The sequence below is a fragment of the Stomoxys calcitrans genome, chromosome 4, assembly GCF_963082655.1.
Source record: "Stomoxys calcitrans chromosome 4, idStoCalc2.1, whole genome shotgun sequence".
Lineage (NCBI taxonomy): Eukaryota > Metazoa > Arthropoda > Insecta > Diptera > Muscidae > Stomoxys > Stomoxys calcitrans.
Window position 1 is genome coordinate 6,965,126 of NC_081555.1, and position 23,249 is coordinate 6,988,374.

Sequence of the window (23,249 nt, forward strand, 5' to 3'; positions counted from 1 at the left end):
AGCCTTTGCCGATGAAGGAATTCATCAATCAATCCGGTACAAAACCGGCTGCCATGGGATTAAAAGCATTAAGTGGAAAGATAGTTTTATTTATCCATAAAGCGCAGTATTCACCTCTGGCAAAATTATCTTTACCAAAGCAAATAAGTTGACATATCCTAAACTAAATTCAGTGAATCCTGGCAGGTGGTAGATACAATATTCCTTCAACCATTCTTAAGGTCTAATGGTTCTTTAATAGTAAAATTATCATCTGTTGAAGCAGGGTTGCCATTACATCATAAAGTAAACAAATAGCTATACGAGGAACTAGAAAAAGAATTATATATTCATATGTTTAATTTTGTTTTTGATTAATTTTATCGTTTATTAGGGTAGCAATTTAAATCATTCTCATTTATAAAACAATTGTTAATCATCTTGACATTGTTATTATTTTTTTTTATTTCATCTCCCGTTGGCTACTTTTAAATTCTTCTATGGGATTTATGTTTGCTATTGGTGACCCTGCACGTGCAAGTTTAAGTTTGTTTTTCTTGTTCAAGTAGTGCGTGTTTCTCGCCGCAAAAATTTTAAAAAAGTGAAAAATTTATGAATTGTGGAAGCCAATAATAAAAATGGCCAAAGATAAAATGAAGTCTAGAGCAAAGAAAACGAATGTAGGAAATTCTAAGCAAAATGGTGATAAAAAATCAACAAATAATGTTGGTGTGAGTGGCGGAGGCAAAGGCAGCGGAATTTGGCAGGATGAACGTTTCCAACATTTGGTCACCGATCCACGCTTCAAAAGTTTGCCCAAGGTGCAGAGGAAAGTTAAAATTGATAAACGTTTTGAGGGAATGTTTACCAATGATAAATTCAAAGTAAAATACACTGTGGATAAATATGGTCGCCGCCTTAACAAAAGCACCAGCGAAGACCTTAAGAAATATTACGAATTGAACTCCAGTGAAGAAGAGGAAGATGATGACGTCGATGCCGAAAAGGACGATAAAACTGTCGTTAGTGAAGAACAAAATTCTGCCTCGGAAAATGAAGAAGCCGAACGTGAGAAGGAGGAAAAGGCAATCTTGCGTGAAAGTGATGTTGAGAATGAAAATGACGCCTTAACAAGTGACGACGAAGAAGTTCCCAAAACCCTTCGGGAAAGACTTTTAGATCCAGATATTGATTATGCCAGAGGTGAAGGTCGCCTAATAACAGATTCCTCCTCAGATGATGAGTCCTCCGAGGATGAAGATCCCGAAATGTATATAGACCATGTCTGGGGAGAACTGGACAATGATGCTGACACTACAGATGAATCCACCAGACGTTTAGCGGTGTGTAATATGGATTGGGATCGTATCAGGGCTGTTGATTTAATGGTACTATTCAGTTCATTTCTACCAAGAGGTGGAACCATACTAAGTGTTAAAATATATCCATCGCAATTTGGCAAAGAACGCATGAAGGAAGAAGAAATGCACGGACCTCCAGAGTTGGTGGGCTTGGACAAAGACTCTCGGAGCAACAACATCAAGGTAGGTTACAAAATATTTAAATTAATATGAAGAAATTAAAGCATAGATTTATCTTTTAGAACAATAAAACGAAGGACAAGAAAAAGAAAGACTCCTCAGATAGTGAGGATGAACTGGCATTGGCCCAAGACAGCGACGCTGAAGAAGGCGATGACTACCATATGGAAAAATTGAGGCAATATCAATTGAATCGTCTGCGTTATTACTATGCTGTAGTGGAACTGGACAGTATTGAGACTGCGGATAAGATTTATAGGGAATGTGATGGTATCGAATACGAAAGTTCAGCTACAAAAGTTGATCTGCGCTATATACCCGATGATACCACATTTGATGATGACGAGCCTTCAGATGTGTGCACAGAAATGCCAGATGTCAGTACTTACCAACCACGTCAGTTTACCACAACAGCTCTGCAGCAGGCCAAAGTGGATCTTACATGGGATGAAACGGAGGTGGATAGAAAGGAGTTGGGTGATAAATTATCTTCTGGTAAAATGGATGGTATAAGCGATAAAGATTTGAGAAAAATCGTTGCTTATAGCAGTGAAGAGGAAGTCGAAGAACACGATGATGAGAAAGATTCTGAAGAAGAATCCCTGCAAGAGAAAGAATCCTCTATAATCAAACAAAATGGTGATAAAAAATCGAAAAATAAATCCAAAAAGAAGGAAGAGGTTATCAACAAATACAAGGCCTTGTTAGCTGAAATAAATGAAAAGGAACAAAAAGAAAAGGAGAAAAAGAAATATGCAATGGAATTTACATGGGAAGTTAATGAGTCCAAAAAGGACGATGAAAAAGACATGGAGGATGATTTGGAGAATAAACCCAAGGCAGATTTGACTCCAATTGAAAAAGTTTTACTGAAACGCAGTGAGAAGAACAAAAAACGTAAGGAGGAACGCAAGAAGAAGAAACTGCAAGCAGCAGGTGTTGAGTCTGAATCCGATCTCGATTCTTTACCCGATGGCGTCGACATGAATGATCCTTACTTTGCTGAGGAATTTGCCAATGGTGATTTCGTAGATCCAAAGGCAAAACGCAAAGAAAAACAAAAGAAACAAAAACAACTGAAGGCTGAACAAGATGAGCAAGAAGAAAAGCAGGCCAAGGAGTTAGAGTTGCTGTTGGATGACAACCAGGAGGAGCAAAGCAAACAGCATTTCAGTTTGGAAAAGATTTTAAAAAGTGAACAGGATACAAAATCGAAAAAGAAACGCCGCAAACAACTGAAAAAATCGAAAACTTCCATAGAGGAATCAAATAAACCGGTAGAAGACAACTTTCAACTAAATTTGAGTGATAACCGTTTCACAGCAGTATTCACATCTCATGAATTTAATATTGATCCCACCGATCCGCATTTCAAGAAGACTCAAGGTATGGAGCGATTAATACAAGAAAAACTAAAACGTCGTCATGGCGAAAGTGAAGCAAATAATAGGTCAGCAGATGGCGTAAGTGAAGAGGAGAGTGCCAAAAAGCCTAAGAAAAATATTGAGAATGTTATGTTGGTCAAGAGTTTGAAACGCAAAATTCAAATGAAACAACAAGGTAGGTGAAACTGTTATAATACTGCCAACTGTATATAAATATTTAGTTAAATTTAGGGAATTATTTTTTTAATCTATGATGGAAAATCAATTGTGTTTTATAAAAATATTCTTTGGAAAAATGTAGAACAGTTCAGCATATAAATTATATTCGGAACACCCAATTAAGGCAGGACACATATGTGCCCATTCATTTTAATTCTCAAAGCCAAATATCGACTATTATCGAACGGACTTGGTTTAATCCTTAGTGAACTAGGTATCTTGGTAATTCGAGTTGTTCTCAGGTTTTCCGGGTGGGTTTCTTCAGAAATATAACTGTTGGGACCTACAAGCACTTTAAGTTCGATCCCACAAAATTTATCATTTTTAATGTTCAACTTTAGCATACAGGTTTATGTATTTTACTAAGGAGTTTCCTCTCGAATACTCCAAACTCTTTCTCATTTAACAGAGGTTGCTATAGATGTTTGTGTGTTTGCATGTGGGCAGCGATATTTTGGTTTCAACGTTAGCTTTCTACGATATGGTGCTATAAGGTTTGACACATAAAATATGGTTTTATCTGCATCACTGCAAAACTCCCATTAAATTATTCTGTATGGGTCAGCATTGTTTTCTAACATCCATGATAATTCGGTCTGTGCATAATATCATAAAGGGCCCGTTTTCCTATTTTAATTCTCTTATATGATGTGATATGCAACATCCAGTTCCGTTCTGTTCACAACTTGATTAAGCTATCCTAGAAACCATTTTACCCATTTACCACTGAAATCACTAACATGCGACTTTTTCATTCGTTCATGAACTCATCGAAATCAGCAGATTTTATAGAGAGCAACAGCTTATTTTGAGGAATAACCGGTCGAGTAGAGTGACCAAATGTTAGTGTTTTTGGCAATTATGCTCTTGAGCACATGAGCACATGAATAGCGGAAGTCTTATACAAAAGTTTTGTATGTGGTGCTAAGACCTTAGCCCCTAAATTAAAAAATGACGAGAGGATAAGCTGTCTGAGCGCATTCAAATTGAGAATCAGTTGTTAACATATAATTCTGTGTCCAAGAGTGTGGGAGTTTCTATAATCTTACACCCCTCTAAATGCATTTCATCTCGCTGTGCTCTGTGCGATGTTAGTTGAAGTTGTGGGGTCTATTCTGAAACAGACTCGTTAAATAATTTTTGTCTATTATTATACCACTGTGACGACAAACCAAAACTTCTAGTGGGAAACAACCCATGAACACCATACTGGTTGTTGTTGTTGTAGTCACATTTATACGTGGAGGTCGTGTAATATCGTCCAGCTCAATAATTGAGGAAGCTTGTACCGGTCCAAAGGACTAATCGCCGCGGGAACTTTTTGTCATTGGTTATTTATCGAACATTATAGGCTCTCAGTATTTATGATAGAGCCAGTGCCGCCCGTCCTCTAACAGAGATTCTCTACTTGCTATCCACGACTACAGTTACATTAATTCCGTATAGAACATGCCACTATCCGCAGCCTTTGGACGCGCCAGGTTGATCTTAGCTGAGCTTCTCCTGATGAATATTAACACCACACATATGGGGGCATAGGAACTCGACCTGGGTGGGTCTGATATGTTTCCCGTGCCGATCCCCCTTTCTAATAATCCGAACCTGGCACTAATTCAGCTTGGCTAGCTCATCGGTAGCCTCATTTACCGTAATACCCTGATAGCTTGCTGATCTATATGTGCTTGGCGAGGATCGCCAACTCTATATAAAGATATGTGGATACGACGACGAAGACTACACAGAAAATTTCATCCATATCGAATAACAATTGAGGCTTTCAGGGGCTAAAGATCTCAAATCGGGAAATCGGTTTTTATGGGAGCTATATCATATTATAGTCGGATTTTTATCGTACTTGGGACAGTTGTCGTAATAAAAAACTATTGTACAATTTTAGGCAAATCGGTTAATAAATCAGTAAAATCGGGAGATGGGTTTATATGGGAGATATGTGAGGTTATACACCAATTAAAACAATACTTACCTCGGATGTTGGAAGTCATAATAAAACACTCCGTACAAGTTTTCAGACAAATCGGAGAAAAATTGAGTCTTTTAGGGGCTCCAGAAATCAAATCGAAGGAAAACTTTATATGCGAGCTATATCCAAATATGAACCGATATGTCTTCAAAGACCTAAATCAATAGAAAATCTCTGTGCAAGATTTCATGTGAATATCTCTTATCGTTCGATAGTTATCTTGATTTCGATAGATAGGCAGAAAGACCGGCGGACAGAAATGGCTGGATGGACTCAGTATGTCAAAACGATCAAAAATAGGAATATTTTCTGGGGTCGCATATAAATATTTCGAGATGTTGGAAATGAAATGACTAGAATAGTATGGCCTATTCATACCTAGATTAGTATACCCTATGATTGTGGGTATCAATCCCATGGCTGCTGGTTGTACGTACCAGATTGACCCGATGGATTCGTTCATCAGCAAGGGCTGCCGCTTCAGTGAACAGCATAACATAGTGGGTATACAACTTGTGCTCTACTATCAAATACTTTTATCGGAGTCGTACTTTGTTTTCGACTACTCACATGTCCGTCTGTGAGGTTTTTTAAGTCTGCGGCGGTTCCCAGACATGTTAATTTTAGAATCGAACTCTACTTCATTTTATTTGGCATTTTATTTGAGCACCATATTCGTATAAGCCTCGATCTTCTGTGCTCCTTCCAAAATCTCTGACGCCGAGTTTCGAGATGTCTCCCTCCACTTGATTTTTCCATCTGGCTCTTGGTCGTGCCTGGTTTGCGAGTACCACCGTAAAAGACTTCTTTTCTGAGGCTTCTTTATCCATTCTGACAACATAACGTAGCCAACGCAACTGTTGTAATTTGATAAGCAAATCATGGTCCTTAAAATTTTTGTGGGGGTCGTCTACATAGGGGGGATTTCTTCAAGTCTTCTGGTCAGGGGCTACTAAGCCGACGCCCCAACCCATCTTTTTACCGTTCAACAGGTGAACTCGTGGCACTGTTTAGCTCACTACATTTAACGGATGTTTAAGGTAGCTACCCAAGTGACACCTCGAGGAGGTTTGTGTTTACATTTGAGATGAAGAAATCAAACTGATGGCTTTGGTGCAGGCACACCCTCCTACAGAGACAAAAAAGTAAGTCTGTTAACTGAAACAGATAGCATGCTGAGGATATGGAAAGATCATTTTAACCAACTGCTAGTGTCCGACGTAGACGGTGAAGAGGATACCGCATAACTAATCCCTGTTATCGGTCTAGTATGTTTAACTCCTAGTCTGAATAAGGACCCGACTGGAGAACAACAAGGCAGCAGGAGCCGACGGGTTATCCGCTGAACTATTTAAGACCGGAGGCGACACGCTGATTGGGCGTATGCATCAGCTTGTGTGCTCAATCTGGCTAGAAAAACGCATACCCGATGATTGGAACCTCAGCATACTATGTCCCGTACACAAGAAAGAAGACAAGACGGAATGTGAGTACTATAGAGTAAAAAGTCTCTTCCCCTTCACATACAGGATACTCTCGAACGTACTGCATGAAAGATTAAAACCTCAAGTCTGGCAGTAAATGGAGATAAGATAAAATGGATGGTTTCAACACCTAAAACGCCTTGAACAACCGACCAGATAAAGAAAATGGAGAAAGTTGGGAACCACAATGTGAGATAGTCAGCAACTTTATCTACCTCGGGACCGCCGTAACCGAAATAAATGCTGTTGTTTTAACTACATTTTTATGCGGAGTTGGCGATTCTCGTCAAGCTCCTGTAGGTAAGCAAGCTCGTTTCGGTCCGAAGGACCTATCGCCGCGGGAAAAGGGTGGCCATTGGGGTTTTAAAGGCGCCAAAAACTCGCCTTGCCATACGAACGAAACGAATGCTGGCAAACAGATGCTAGTTTGGATTAAGTAAGCAGCTTACAAACAAGGCCATCTCTCGACAGACGAAGATTACACTGATACTATCCGTCTTGTTATATGGTTCTGAGGCATGGAGTGTTTGAGAGAAATATTCCATGGACCACTACTAAATTTCCCGTGAAAGTTCCGTTAAGGGACAGGGGATACTTCTCTCATATCAATGAGTCAGATTAAAGTTTAAGCTCAATAATGAACGGCGTGACGCATAGCGACACCATGGCATGATATCTCACAAATGTAGACAGCATTGAACATTTTTTGTTGTTCGCGTCATAGGTGGACATGCTAACCTCTGCACCACGGTGGCCTCAAAAAAAAAAAAATATATGGACCAGTTTGCGTTAATGAAGAATATAGGCGTCGTATGAACCATGAGCTGTGTGAGCTGTATGACGACGATAGCATAGTTACACGTATCAAAATACAACGGCTGCGTTGGCTAGGTCATGTTATCACAATGGATGAAGAAGCTCCAGCAAAGAAGTCTTTTGAAAACACGGTGTAAACGCAAACCGGGACAACCAACAGACCGATAGATCCCATAAAGTATATATTGGGTTGCCCAAAAAGTAATTGCGGATTTTTCATATAGTCGGCGTAGACAAATTTTTTCACAGCTTGTGACTCTGTAATTGCATTCTTTCTTCTGTCAGTTATCAGCTGTTACTTTTAGCTTGCTTTAGAAAAAAAGTGTAAAAAAAGTATATTTGATTAAAGTTCATTCTAAGTTTTATCAAAAATGCATTTACTTTCTTTTAAAAAATCCGCAATTACTTTTTGGGCAACCCAATATATTGAGATCCCATAAAGTATATATATTCTTGATCGTCATGACATTTTAAGTCGATCTAGCCATGTCCTCCCGTCCGTCCGTCCTTCCAACCGTCCATCCTCACGTCCGTCAGTCCTTCGGTCCGTCCGTCCTTTCGTCTGTCGAAAGCATGCTAACTTTCGAAGGATTAAAGCTAGGCGCTTGAAATTTTGCTCAAATACTTCTGTAAGGCGGTTGGGATTGTAAATGGGCTAAATCGGTCCATGTTTTGATATAGCTGCTATATAAACCGAACTTGGATTTTGACTTCTTGAGCTTTACAGGGCGCAATTCTTATCCGATTTGGCTGAAATTTTGCACGTGGTTTTTGGTATCAAATCCGACAACTGTGCCAGGTATGGTCTAAATTGGTTCATAACTTGATATAGCTGGCATATAAACCGACCTTGGGTCTTGACTTCTAGAGCTTCTAGAGGGCGCAGTTCTTATCCGATTTCTCCGACTTCCAACAACTGTGTTAAGTATGGTCTAAATCAGTCTATATTCTGATATAGCCGCCATTCAAACCGATCTTCTGTTTAGACTTCTTGGACTAAAGGGGGAAATTCTTATCCAATATGGTTGAAATTTTGCATATGTCGTTTTGGCATTGCTTCCAACAACTATTCGGTATATAACCTGACATAGCTGCCATATAAACCGATCTCTAAGTTTGACTTTTTAAGCCACTGGAGGGCGCAATTATTACTGATTTTCCTGAAATTTTAAAGGTGATGTTTTTCTATGACTGGTGTTTTTCTATTCGAAAAAGTCATTTAAAGAACTTGACAAATGCGATCCATGCTGGAGGGTATAAAAGATTCGGCCCGACCGAACTTAGCACGCTTTTCGTTGTTTCACCCTTGAAACTTCCTTTCACCACGTCTCTGCTATATTTTTAAGTCTTGATGAAACGATATCAATGCCCTTTATGTTGTAATTCTATACTTCCATTGTTGTTGTATGGTATTGCACATAGCATTCTAGCTGCTCTCTGTTTGAATTTAATCCCCTCTTCCAAATAACATGAGTTTCGCTTGCTCAGTATAGTTTTGGTAGAGTTCAGAGCAAGACGTTTTTAGTGTGATAGTGCTCCGTGTTGCTTTTTTACATTCCTCAAACAAACAATGGATTTGTTTGTGCAATGCTTATTGTTTCTATTGTTTGTAAATCTACCTGAGTCCTCCTGGCAAGCAACAAGTCCTTCGAAGGTTTCTTGCAAAGATGAAAAAGGCGATAATGTGGATTGGTGGGTAGAGAAATGTTTAAAGTATTTCTTAGAAATTTCCTTGACTACTGCTGCTTCAATATTTTAGGTTTTATTTATACAAATTGCCCATGCATTATGCTGCCAAAGATGCAGCCAAGCCCTTAGATGATAGTGGTTTACATTATTTGTATATGAGCAGCAAATCTTATGAACAGTGGCATATGTCGAGTAGAAAGATAAATGAATCTAGTTCCATGGCAGCCTTGACCTTGGAGCCTCTGTTTGCCAATGATAATTTGCTATTAATGGCCTATAATGATGAATATCCCAATGGCACGGTAATCTTTGATGGAGGCCATACCAAAGGAGTGTTGGCCAGTGATGGTGTGACGGGTTTATGGCTTATACATTCAGTGCCTAAGTTTCCAGCCATACCAAAATATGAATATCCTAAAACGGGGGCTCATTATGGGCAAAGTTTTCTGTGTGTTACATTTCCTGCCGGCGAAATGGAGAAGGTGGGCGAGCAGTTGTTATTTAATGAGCCCAACATCTATTTTCATCAAGTGCCTGAGATTTTTGAGCGAAAATTCCCTGCCTTGGAAAAGGTGATTAGAAAGCAGTGGATTTCTCAAAAACCTTTTAGCAATGTCTTAAATTTGGTTTCCTTGGAGGGCAACACTTTTAAGTCGTTTGCCAAATCCAGTAAATTTAACCAAGAGCTTTACGAAGATTTATTGGCCCCTGTATTGGATACCCATCTCTTGGTGGAAACTTGGCGTAATGGTGCTGGCAATCTACCTTCAAACTGCTCGCTCAATGACAATGTCTACAATGTAGTAGGTCTCAAGTCCGAGGATTTGGGTTTGGATTTTAAAACTTCACAAGATCACTCTAAATGGGCGGTTTCCCAAAGTGTGGGTTTGAAATTTTGGCGTTGGCGTATACCCAGCACCAGCAATTGGTTATGTGTGGGCGATATAAATCGCCAAGAACATCAGCTGCAGCGTGGAGGAGGAGTTTTGTGCCAACAAAATTCCAAGCTGGCCAAACAATATCGCAATTTGGTGGAAGATTATGAAAAATGCCATTAAAGAAATTAAGTAAAGGAAATAAAAAACTCGAATTTTATATATTTTTTTAATTTCTTTATTATTTTTATTATTATATAAGGTCTTCTAATATATATATATATATATATATATAGTTCATATGCTTAACTTAACATTTTACAAATTATTTTAAGTTACTGTCGTATTAGTTGGGGCTGCTGCTATGCTGGTGCCGCGCTCCTTGCTTATCGCTAGAAGTTAGAAACATTATAATATAGAGTTTTCTTTTCTTTGTTATATAAAAACAGAACAGCAAACGAAATACATACATAGTAAGATACATACAAACAATTTATTTTTTGTTTTTCATTTTTTTTTAATCTAAGTTTTTTTGTGTTATTAATACAAAAGTGTGCTGGTTGGTGTGAGTGTGCTTTTGTTGGTTTAGGGTAAGGAGAGCTTGATAAATAATTAGTTTTTTCTCTTTTTTTTTTAAATAATTTTGGTTTGTTGCTTTCATTACAGTTTCGTTTTGTTTTTTTTTTATAATAAAAAAGATTTTTCTTTAATATATACTCACAATAATGTTACTTAAAACTAATTAATATCCTAGATAAATTGCATACAAATATTCAGTGTTTTTTTTATAATTACAAATATTTTAAGATTTTATGGTTTTAAGTTTTCCTTTTTACAATCAATTAACAAAAATTATTATTTATTTTGGATGACACCATTAGGGAGGCAAATTTTGAGAGAGGGAAAGTCAAATGTTGGAAAAACTTGGAGGCGATAAAGAAAGCGACCCTTTCTTCCTTATGAAATGGATACATTCAAAGAACAACGAAACAAAAAAATTCTGGAAAGACCCACTAAAGAAATAAATGAATCTTTAAGGCTCAAACACACAAAAAATATGGTCAAAAGGGTTAAAATGGGAGGAAAAATACTTATGAAGAATACTTATGAATTTGCGAGAGAAACTCTTTTAGATGGGTACAATTTTCTTCCAAATTTTACCGAGAACATTCTGTTAAGGAACTGCATAGAGGCTTCCCTGGCATCCGTGAGTAGGGTTGCCTATATTTTTCCGTACCTTGTCCCCAATTTTTAGAATCTTTTGTCCTCAAAAATCACCAATTTCAAGTGAATATCCCCAATAAAAATCCCCAAAATATTTGGAAAGGATTTCTATGAAACAAAAATAGTATTCATTTCTTGGACTAAATACATTTTTTTCTGAGGTCAAACCGATTAAGGATTTGGGTAACGTGAAGGCACGAATATAAATTTTTGAAGTTGTAATAAATAGACAGCGTTATAAGGTCTGTTTTTTTTTGCCATTATACATTCAATGCAAGTCAGGTGTGCTGAAAAGATAACCATTGTCAACTTGGACTGGATAGATTGCAATCGTAATCTTGCAATACCAGTCGATAACACTGTATTGTATAACATACAGGGATATAATATTTCATTGGCACAGTTGTTGTGTTTTATTTTTATCTTATCAAATGCAAGTCATATGTTCTGGATAGAATTTCATTGCAAAGTTGTCCTGGATAGTTATCGAATCATGCGATTACAGATAATAACAAACTGTTAATCGTGGTTTGCATTATATAGTTTTAAATTATAACAAAGCAACTACAACTTGGTGCAAATTGTACTGATTTAAGTTATCTAAATGTTTATAAAAAATTGCTCCAAGAAAATGTAATGGTAAAAACTAGGCAAAAAATTTCTCCCCAAAAAATCCCCAATTTTTTCTCCAAGTCCCCAAGTCAAAAATTTAGTCGCCATTTTCGAAAATAAATCCTTAATACTAGCAACGCTATCAGTGATTGATCTGCGATTTAAGTCTTAACTTCATAATAGGGAGCCTACTTTTTTATAACGAAGAACTTAAGGTAGGTCGCTGACTGAATACCACAAAAATTGGCGGGGGAATCACCAACTCTCAAAAATTATTTTCTGATATGATCGTCGAGATTGAAGCTGAGGCCTTCATTCCCATAGGCAAACATGTCAACTTATGTGTCCCAGAGAAGTTTTAAATAGCTGAAGACCTCAAAAATTGGCCAGAGAATCACCAACGCTTTAAAATAATTTTCTGATATGATCAATGGGACTCAAACTGAGGCCTTCATTCCCATAGGCAAACATGACAACTTATGTGCCACAGTGACGTATGTCTGATATCATAGAAAAGGCTTGTTCATAGAGCTGGCAAAATATCGATGGCACTATCGATATTTAATTATTTGACTAAATATCGATTGATATTTTTCCGATGGATATTATCGCAAAAGTTAAATTTTTTGGAAAACTAAACAAAAAATAAGCAATGCAACACTGAATGTATTCTTTAAGATACCTTGCACCTATAGATGGCGCAATTTTCATCCGATTAGACTAACATTTTGTGCAAGGATTTCTCTCGTGACTTCCAATTGACTTTATTAACATTGGTTCTATTTGGTCTGTGCATTTATATTGCTTCTATATAAATCGATCTCATGATTTTTACTTCTCACTTTCGTTTGAAATAAAGGTGACGGGAAATTAACAATAGTATCGATATTTATTATTGAAACTATCGAAAATGTCGAATGTTGCGAATATCTATAGTTTGCCAGCTCTACTTGTTAGCCAAAACTGAAAGACCTCTGATATTTTCTTACAAAATATTTATTCAGCTCTGCTGAATATAGGATTTCATATGTTGTTAGAGCATAGAACGACGTTTATGCTCTAAAAGTTGAGCATAAACGTAGAGCAAGTTTAGTTTAGTGAGCTCAATAAATATTCTCAGAGAAACATAGCTGAATTAGGTACCAATTATTAAAACATTGTTTTAACACCACTAAATGAAGTTTTGATTATAAAAAAAATTTTAACCTGCTTTGCTGAATTGAATTTCTTTATATGAGCCTGTATTCAGCTCAGCTGAATTTCTGTGAGAAAACATCATTCAAGCATAGCTGAATTGAACACTTCTTATTTAAACATTTTTTTCGCTGCTGAATAAAAAAACATCTTTCAGCAGGTTATAGGTGAAGTATGTTTAAGAGTTCTCTCTTGAAGAAAAGTTTTTTTTTTAGCGTATCTGAATTCCATCCGTCTTTTTCAAAAATATGTTTATTTCTGTTTGCCCCAATATTTATCTAAAGTTTTTTTAAGGAAACTTTTTTTAGCATAAGTATGAATGAAGGATCTCTTAAAGACAACTCATTAAGCAAAGTTGAATTAACGTCTCTACAAAATTAGTTACCTCTCCTTTAAATATACATTTTCCCAATAAACCGCTCTCTGTTGTATATTCTAAACTGCAAAATTTCCCATTATAAAGCAAACTCACGAAAAATATGTGGTTGAAATGATCGAAATGTAAAAATATTCAACAATATCAAGATATGTTCTCTTTTCAAATCTTATCTTGTCCTAAATCCCATCGGCATTTGGTTGGAAATTTCTATTCAGCTTTTGATACTCCTATTCTCCCAGACAATCTTAGTATTTTTGACTTTTTTCCATCTGTTCTTAGCATCTTTCAAATCTTATATTGTCCTTAACCATAACATCTCGTCGGCATTTGGTCGAAAATGTCTATTCAGCTTTCGAAACTCTTATGCTCCCAGATCATTTAAGTATTTTTGCCTTTTTTTCCCTGTTATTCGCATTTTTATTTTTTTCTGAGTCTTTAATATTTCCTTCATTTAACTTTCTGAACTACGTGTGCGTCCTTCGATTTCCCTTTCAAAGTTATTTTATCAATACCAACTTTCTCTTTCTCTCGATTTTCCCCCTAGCCTAAACTGTATCATCCATCATTCAATAGTAAATGAGAAAAGTTTGTTCACTTTAAGTTATTCACTAGTCAATTGGCATTCACTGCCTTCTCACTGTACGTTCTCTACTCTCCTCTCTATGTACTCCATGTCTTGGTGGTGAAGTACTTCCATTGCTTAGGCGAGTCTTTCGTGACCTCTTAAATTTGGCCATATCTTCACCGAACACATCTCCCGTTCTCAAAGCCGAAATTAAATCATCAAATTCTCCTTTATTATCACCTTTGGCAGGGCTGCTGGGACCATTGGCTGATTTCAAACCCAAATTTCTAGCAACCGAAGACATTAGGCCCTCTTTATTTTTACGTTCTATGGTGCGCTTTTTCAACTCAGCATCTTGCTTGGCACGCTTTTCCTCTTCCTCTTGGCGTTTGCGCAAATTCTCATTATCCTGTTTGGCCTCATTGAAGGCGGTAAGGAAGGCATCGAAAATGCCAAAGAATTCATCGGGTTGTAAGACCGAGCCATCTTCACCAAATAAGCGTACAGCTCTATCAAATCGTGTCTTCATATCTTGGAATTTATCTTCCAATTCTGCGAAGCGAACCGAAGCCTGGGCATGGAATTCACGCATGACCGGCAAAAAGCGATCGCCCTGTTGGGCGGGTCCCGAAGAACGATGGAATTCTATTTCACGAGCCACATCTGCCAAACCGGTGCGCAGCATTTGTATATCTTTGTCCATTTCACCCAATGAAACCTTGGAAGCTTCGCGCACATGAGGTATGTCTTCTTCCAGTTTAAGTAGATCGCGGAATTTCTTATCGATAACCTGCACCAAGAAATGAAGTAATGTAGTGCCTTTGGCCGCACTTGACTTGGTGTCGGCCAAACGATTGAGAGAAGCCAAACGGAAGCCGGAAGCATTGCCTCGGGCGCCACGATTCATGTAATTGCCTAAAAGAAATCGAAATACAAAAGTTAAAGAATGATTTTACAAAATAATGAGAAAGTATGACAATTACCTAAGGCCAAAACCAATTCCAAAAGTTTTCTTAAACGCCTTGAGCGTGCCACTTCACGAGAGGCTTCCATAACACTGGTTATGCGTGGTATTAAATCATTTACAGTAATCATAAAACGTTTCTTGTAGTGTAGACTCTTCAAACGTTGCTCATAATGAGGTATTCTTTTGTAACGAACAAAAATTTTACCTATTATTCCAAATTTTAAAAGAATTATTGTTGTACTTACTTTGAAATTTCATATAAGAAACGATCGGCTCTAGCCAAAGAGTCTATATCTTCGCTATGTTCATCCAATAAAGCTCTTTCTTCTGCTGAGGGGGTGAATTTTAACAATTGTTCTACCATATCCAAGGCCAATTGTTCATTGCAATCCATAGAGAGAATGGCTCTGTAAAGAAAAGGAATTAAGAAAATCAAATAAAGTATATGATGGAAAGTTGGTTTAATTCCTGGTTGCAAATTGCTAAATTTGCCCATGATCTTTCCATTAACGAACAGGGGAAAACTTTTCACATATCAATGAGTGTTGTTCGATTCAAGTTTAAGCTCAATAATAAGGGGCCTCCTTTTTATGTGATACTTCATTGGGGAAGAGTTTGTACATAGCATAGTACCTCAGAAAAATCGCCAGCATTAGGAGGGGATAACCACCACTGAACATTTTTCTGATGTTCTCGTCAGGATTCGAACTCAAGCATTCAGCTTCATAGGCGGACATGCTAACCTCTGCGCTACGGTAGCCTCCAATACTTTGTTAATGCTCCAAAAATGAAGCAAAAACAAAGAATTACCCAAAGATATACAAAATTGGCAATGTATTAGAATTCGAATCGCTTAACTTGTCTGTATGTTTTTCCAAATCTCTGAAAGTTTTTCTCAAACTTGATTGTTTGTTGTATCCCTCCCGATTATTTTCTTTTCTTGCCTCTTCCCTGTAATACTCACTTGGATATTTCTTCATCCGTCATCTTGAGTTTACTCAAGAGAATAGTACAATTTTGTGCTCTGCGACCATCTATAACAGATAAAATCTTATTGCGTGGTTTACTGCCCATAAGGCGCAAATCTTCAATGGAGCCATCAGCCACTTGCTAAAATGAATTCAAATGATTACAACATATTTACAAGAGTTTTGACCTAAATTCGACTTACTGATACCCCATTCTTTTGATAGGCTGAGAAAAGTTTATCAATGGATTCAAGCTCAATGTTATTGTACCATTTTGATTCATCCAATTCACTCCAGACAGTACCTTGAACTTTGGCATCGGGTAATTTTGACCAGTTGAAACTCTTCAAAGGATTTGCAGGTTGTGGCACATTCTTTTTGGGAACTTCGGCTTTGGGTGCAGGAGGTGCTGAAAATGAAAAGAAAATAATATTTAAAACAAATGCAGTCGCATTGTTGACATAGAAGGGCTTTTAAATAAAAACTTTTGGGAGAGTGAAAAATTAAAATTAATTAATTAATAGTTTGCATGCATATTTTGATTTGATTTTGAATTAATTATTTTTTAATTTATTTTATTTAACTAATTTTTTTAAAAAAAATTTCCTTAATTTTTTTTTTTTTGGATTTTTTAAATTAATTTATCTTTTTTCCAATAGACAAATCTAAGGACTTACAAGTATTTTAAATTATAACGAAATTTTCGATTCATAAAATATTTTACTGAACTCAGATTCGTCACATGTCCTCGATCTATCCCTAAACAGTAGACTGACTGTTGTGCGCTCGACTTTAATGCCAGAAGAAAATTCAAAAAATGTTTATGTCCACTTCCAGAGGCAAAGGGTAAACTAATCTGGTTATTCTGTCTGTAAGATTTCAATATATTGATCTTCAACCCTACAAAGTGTATAATTTATTTATCACCTTGGCTTTCTTGTTCGATCTAGATGTGTCAGTCCGTCTAGGTAAAACATAAAATTTTCGATATAAATCGTTGGTTTGTATTAATGGGGCAATTCGGTTCATATTTGGACCTCAATTTTACATGTTTTTTAAACCTACACAAACTATGGTTAATATGGGTCCATAAATAGATAAAGCTCTATATAAAGCGATTCCCTGATTGAACTTTTCGAAACTCCAGAAATCAAAATTTTTGCTTGATTTTGTTTAAATTGTGAATGTGGCGAATACTTATGATAACCCACTCCTATAAAAACGCCCATAAAGTAGATATATCGCCATATAAACCGATGCTCCTGCTTTGACTTCTTGATCCTCTCATAGCCATTCATTTTTCGATTTGCTTCTTCCAAAATAATTCTCTTATAAACTGAGATTTTAGTGTATACATTTTTACAAGGACTCATAGGCCTTTCCATACCCACCACCATAGGATGGGTGTATACTAATCAAGTCATTTCGTTTGTAAAACCTCTAAATATTGATTTTCGACCCCTTAAAGTATATATATTCTTCATCGTCTTGACATTCTAAGTCGATCTAGCCATATCTATCCGTCCGTCCTTGGAAATCACGAAAGCGATCGAACGCGTAATGCTAGCCGTTTTAAGTTTTCCAAAGAAGCTTCTTGTGAATGTGTGGATTGCAAATCGATCATATCCCTTCGGATTTGAATGAAATTGTGCACATAGTGTCCTGTTCCAACGATTCTGCCAAGTATGGTTGAAATTGGTGTATAACCTGATATAGCTACCATATAAACCGATCCTGGGATTTGACTGTCCCTAGACGCCTTTATTTTCCTCCGATCGGTCAATGAACTCATATGGCCCCCATATAAACTGATCTCCCTATATGACTTCTTGAACCCCTAGAAGCCTCAATATTCATATGATTTGGCGGAAATTTGGTACGTGTCCTTCATTTATGCTCTTCAACACTCACGTCAAGTCCCATCCAGATAGTTTCGTAAATATATAAAGGCACCACATAGACCTACCTCCGGATTTGACTTATTGAGCTCTTAGAAGCCTTAGTTTTTGCCCGATCGGGCTGAAATTTGGTACGTGAAGTACACTGGTGTCCTCCGATTCTCACAACGAATCCTACCCCAATAGGTTCATAAAGAGATTTAGGCCTCTTTGAAACCGATACCCTGATATGACTTCTTGAGATAATAGGGGCTTCAATAAATACCCAATTTGATTGTTCAAATACAAACTATGTTAATAAGGGTAGTTTTTAAGCAGAAGCCATGGTAATGTGTAAACATGATTCGGCTCGGCTAAACTTAGCACGCTTATACTTGTTGTTTATTTAAACTCTGCTTGTTAAGGTTCCACATATATATTGGGTTGGAATTTAGCCCTGTCTCTAAGAAAAGCCAGCCAAAGGATTTTTAGACTAATCCTCTTCTGCATGGGGGCAGAATACCTTATCATCCAATACTGCTTTGCTCTTAAGGCTATTAATAAATGAGTTGATCGTTCTCGGTATAGTAAAGCCATCTTTTTCCTTCCCATTTTTACTATATTCTAGTGGTCTAAGAGTTTTTTTTTGTTTTCCCTCTACATAAATTTTTATATTTTTTCTTCTCCTCTGATTTAATCTAGTTTCTCTCATGTGTAGCTAGCCGCTCCAAATTTTCCACCAATACATCTTATTGATGTTGGCCGGTTAGGATTGTATATGGGCTATATTAGTCCTTATTTAGATATAGCTCCCTAATTTGGATAAATCAGTCCTTATTTAGATATACAAAGCAATTTTTATCCAATTTGGCGATTTCGCACGATGACCTGTGCATTGGCCCCCAGCAGCTAAGCAATTTTTATCTAATTTTGCCATTTCGCACTATGCCCTCTGTTATGACCCCCTAAAGCTATGTATCGCCCGAATCTATCCATAATTTGATAGAGCTTCCACATAAACGCATCTCCCAGTTTTACTTTGAGAGCCCATGGAGGGCGCTAATCTTACCCAAATACACAAAAAATTCATGGTGATTTTTTTTTTGGCCTACTATTATCCCTTTTTAGTTTCTGCCTATACCGTGCGTTATCAATTTTAATGCTTACCCATTGCTGGAGTCATTACTGGTGGAGGTGGTGGTCCTGGGCAAGGTGGTGGCGGTGGTCCCGGACATGGTGGAGGTGGTGGTGGCGCAGCCATTTGCATAGGCGGTGGTGGAGGAGGCACTATCTTCATTGGCTCTGGTGGACCATTACAACCCGTCAATCCAGCCACCTTTTGATCATCGGGTATACTACCTTCGGTCACCAAACGTTCCAGGCGAGCTCTTTCCTGTTGTTCTGTCATCAGTTTGTGTTGCATATCTTCCAATTTCATTTCGGCCGTTTGTGCTCTTTGCACAGCCTGAGAATGATTTGAGGATTCTTTCTCCAAACGTTCACGCATGCGTGCTAAACTGGTCTCAAGATCTTCCTTTTCCTGCATGCGCAAATCTAATTCTTGTTCCTTTTTGGCTAGACGTGATTGTATATCAAAGTTCTCCTTCTCTAATTCATCAGCTCGCTTGCGAGCTTGTGTCAATTCTTCCTCCTTGACCAACAGGTGAACTAATTTGGAAACATTTATTTCCAAAGGAGCCACATCGGGATCATGGACAGGGGAGACCGCCTCTTTTTCTTTGTTGGGGTCATCGGTGTCAATGTCACTTCGGGGTCGTCCCTCAGTTTGTAAAACAATTTGCTGGACCACTCGATCAAACATAAGCCAATGCTGGGTACAGTGGCCAGTATCTGTCGGGAAAGAAAAGTTAATTAAAGAAAGGCAGTTTACTTTTATTAAGGAAAATATACTTACAAGGCAGCAAAAGCATATGCTGCAGCAGGGAAATCAAATGAGGATAGGCTGGCGAATGACTTAGTTTACGTCTGAGGAAGTCAAACATGGTGGTGGCGCTCTTGGTATCCACATGCTCATGATCGAATTTGCGGGCCAATTCCTTTTCATCTTCGGCACGAACCATTTCAAAAAAGTCCTAAGAAAAGGAGAGTCGTCTATTTATTATTTTCTACTTGTTTGGGAAATCATACATACCAAATGCCTGTCCAAGGTTTCATTTTCATGCTTGCGCAGCTTGTCGATGATGGGTTGTATGCCCAACATTAAGAACTCATAGCGTAAATGTAAACGGAAATCCAGATTTTCCTGACCAGGTCCATAGTTTAAAACCGCATTGATAAAGGACATGATGGCAGTTTTCAGATTAACATCATCCCTATAGGCACCCGTTGAGCGATCCAAATCATTGACTATGCTTTGGAAGCGTGTGCGCTCCGCAGCAAATTCCTGGAAGTTTAACATGGCCTGCAAAACTTTGCGATGACCACCGGGCACCAGACACACGGCACCCAAAATCTCCAAGGCAGCAACTTTGGTTTTAATATTATCGGCAGCCAAAGAACGGGCTATGATGTCTATCGAGGTGGGATGGGCCAACACGTGGGCACGACCCGTCTATAGCAGATGGTAGAGAATATTAGGATTTTTTCAATAATTAAACCTTCTTAAATTTACTAACCGAATTATTCATCAAAGCCTTGATGCAGCCTATGAGACTAGTATGCAAGGGGCTATTCGCCACCCTTATGTCCATTTTCTCCAAGAGATTCAGCAAAGCTGGCAGACCCTCGAATTCCACAAAGCGCAACACAAAACTATGAGTGGATGTTCTTAGTGCTGTCTTCAAAGCATCCAGGAAATGTGTATGGCTCTCGATGCGAGCATTGTATTCATGGCACGGTGAATCTTCTGGACTGATGGAAATATGCAGACTTAGGTCTTTGAGACGTTCTACATAGTTCTCTGCTGTGGGAGGTTGCGAAGTATTGCTGGCCGGCTGGCCATCGATGGTATCTAGGGGTGATTTGCGCGAACAATAAATTTGCCACTTCTTTTGGGGAGGAAGACTCAACATGGCCTCCTTGTTGGGGGCTGTCAGGTCAAGTTCTTCCACTAATTCTGCAAATTTGGTATCCAATTCATCCACTGAGGGCATGGGTTGTGTGGGTGTCAGGGTTTGTAGCGTGAAAGCCCCCTCCACCACACAAATCTCAGGTGGTTCGTCATCCTGTTAAGAAGAAAAAAATAAAAAATTGTGACTGTTAATAAGTAACCGCAAAGGATGGATATCTGTTGGAGTGGAAAGGCAGGCAACAGGGCGTAGTAACCAAGTCTTATCACTTGCATTAATTTGATTTTATTAATAGTGCATAACCAATTAATTTTAAGTTTGCAAAACAAAAAAGCCAGCTTTTCAATGGTGGCGGTGGTGGTGCTTAGACCCACCAAAGTGATTGTAACTGAGCTGGTTTTAAGGTGAACTTATTTTAAGTCAATTTTTCGATGGTTTTCCTTTGTCTAACCACCAGTGACCACAGGCTATTGGCAGTTGCTTTCAAAATATACCACAAAACAAGTACATGTATCGAAATGAAATCCAGAGCTGTTGGTAGGGGTTCCCTCTACCCCAACTTCCTTTATAATAGCTAAGAAAAAGTTCACAACTGTTTATCTACAAAACTTTGGATATATTAAAAAAAACTTTTTTCCTATTTTTTTAGCATTTTCTTGGCTTATCAAGATTTTGGCTTGTGGCGCATAAAATAAAGCAAAAATGTAATATTTTTATTTGTAAGGAAAAATATGTGCATATATACATATGTGTTCGCCCGCCTTTTTAGTTTATTTTGTTAGGGGGATTGATTACAAAACTAGCGCTGTATTGGATTCGAGTATTCGACAGGCATTTCAACATTAAAGGAGAATTGCATGTAAAAAACTTTAAGAACTTGAAAAAAGACTCAAAAATGCACATTTGCTTAAAACAAAACAAATTTTAATGACAGGAATGACTGCACAATGGGTACCTAATCTTAGGGTAAAGGAATTTCATATATGGGCTAAAGAGAGTAAAGAGCGATTTGTTACAAAATTAGCGCAATGGTTTTGGGTTTCAGTATTCGATAGCAAAATTTTGTATGAAAAATTAAAAAATCAACTAAAAACGTGTTCAGTTTAGTGGTGTCGAATCTTGGATTCCATGGATTCTGCTAAAAATTTACACAAAATAAGTTTATTGCAGGACATAATTTTACTCAACGTACCAAATTTCTGCCAAACTAGACACAATTAAAGCCTCTGGGAACCAAACAAGAATAATCGAGAGATCGCTTTATATGGAAGAGAGATTGGTTTATATGGGAGTTATATCAGGTTAATGGGCAGCACTTGGCACGGTTGTTGAAAGTTGTAAAAGAACACTACGTGCAAAATTTTAGCCAAATCGGCCAAAAATTCCGGCTTGCTGGGGCTCCAGGCGTGAAATCGAGAGATCGGTTTAGAACCCATCATCTAATGAGAACTCATCATCCGATGAGAACCCATCATCTGATGAGAACTCATCATCTGATGCGAACTCATCATCTGATGACAACTCATCATCCGATGATAACTCATAATGTGATGAGAACTCATCACCTGATGAGAACTCATCACCTGATGAGAACTCATCATCTGATGAGAACTCTTAATCTGATGAGAACTCATCATCTGATGAGAACTCATCATCTGATGAAAACTCATCATCTGATGACAACTCATCATCTGATGATAACTCATAATGTGATGAGAACTCATCACCTGATGACAACTCATCATCTGATGAGAACTCATCATCTGATGAGAACTCTTCATCTGATGAGAACTCATCATCGGATGAGAACTCTTCATCTGATGAGAACTCATCATCGGATGAAAACTCATCATCTGATGAGATTCATCACCTGATGACGATTTATTACATTTAACAGGTTATAGATCGATTTTGACCATAATGTCCATGATTCTTTAATGTTAGAACAAGATACTACCTGCGAAACTTATTGGATAATAATTACGCCCTCTAATCTCATGTCTTCACTGACTCGTTTTGCTTATGCTGTTTAGGAAAACATCTCAATCGTTCACACCAGTTGACAAGTGTTTTAAATTTTATTTTTCAACACTTCAACACAAATTTCATGATGAATTATTGTTAAGATTGATTTTCTCTTGCTTATTAATTGTTAAGGAAAAACCACTAGTTTTCAGAGCCTTATAAAGGGAAAACAAGTTGATTGCCTAAAACAGCTTTGGTCTGAACATAGTATAAGGGATCAGTTAACCAAATTGGCAGCTCAATGGAGCTGCAATCTTTTTCTCGGAATAAAGCATGTTTTCGACGCGCGGACTTTGCTAGATTAGCTTAGAATATCTTGACGATGTCATACCTTAAAGGCCCTGTATTTAGAGTTGTCGCAAATGGAATGAAGATGTTAGCCACATTCTCTCCCAATCCTATGGTGTAGGGCAAGGAAAGCATCTCTTATTTACCCCGAA

General features: G+C 37.7%; 3 protein-coding genes across 5 annotated transcripts in view; 2 read left to right on the forward strand and 1 right to left on the reverse strand.

Moving 5' to 3' along the window:
• The first annotated feature begins 504 nt into the window (after positions 1–504).
• Positions 505–23,249, forward strand: part of LOC106087860 (ESF1 homolog) — a 71,775-nt gene continuing 49,030 nt past the window's right edge. The window contains exons 1-3 of one of the 2 annotated variants that reach the window (XM_059368287.1): positions 505–1,523; positions 1,583–3,080; positions 3,137–3,243. In XM_059368287.1, the coding sequence (XP_059224270.1) occupies positions 618–1,523; positions 1,583–3,080; positions 3,137–3,159 (2,427 nt within the window). In that variant the 5' untranslated portion in view covers positions 505–617 and the 3' untranslated portion in view covers positions 3,160–3,243. Of the gene's footprint in view, positions 1,524–1,582; positions 3,081–3,136; positions 3,244–23,249 lie in introns of those variants that run through there. The other variant, XM_013253053.2, reaches the window with a different exon arrangement.
• Positions 8,910–10,249, forward strand: LOC106087861 (plancitoxin-1). The gene is made up of 2 exons (XM_013253055.2): positions 8,910–9,097; positions 9,165–10,249. Exons 1-2 carry the CDS (start codon positions 8,976–8,978, stop codon positions 10,150–10,152), a joined length of 1,110 nt encoding a protein of 369 aa, XP_013108509.2. The 5' UTR covers positions 8,910–8,975; the 3' UTR covers positions 10,153–10,249.
• Positions 13,347–23,249, reverse strand: part of LOC106087859 (disheveled-associated activator of morphogenesis 1) — a 117,002-nt gene continuing 107,099 nt past the window's right edge. For both annotated transcript variants that reach the window (XM_059368286.1, XM_013253052.2), the window contains exons 3-11: positions 20,392–20,940; positions 19,908–20,327; positions 19,671–19,848; positions 18,923–19,606; positions 16,082–16,287; positions 15,875–16,020; positions 15,156–15,317; positions 14,927–15,090; positions 13,347–14,858 (exon numbers count right to left, since the gene is read on the reverse strand). In XM_059368286.1, the coding sequence (XP_059224269.1) occupies positions 14,002–14,858; positions 14,927–15,090; positions 15,156–15,317; positions 15,875–16,020; positions 16,082–16,287; positions 18,923–19,606; positions 19,671–19,848; positions 19,908–20,327; positions 20,392–20,940 (3,366 nt within the window). In that variant the 3' untranslated portion in view covers positions 13,347–14,001. The remainder of the gene's footprint in view (positions 14,859–14,926; positions 15,091–15,155; positions 15,318–15,874; positions 16,021–16,081; positions 16,288–18,922; positions 19,607–19,670; positions 19,849–19,907; positions 20,328–20,391; positions 20,941–23,249) is intronic.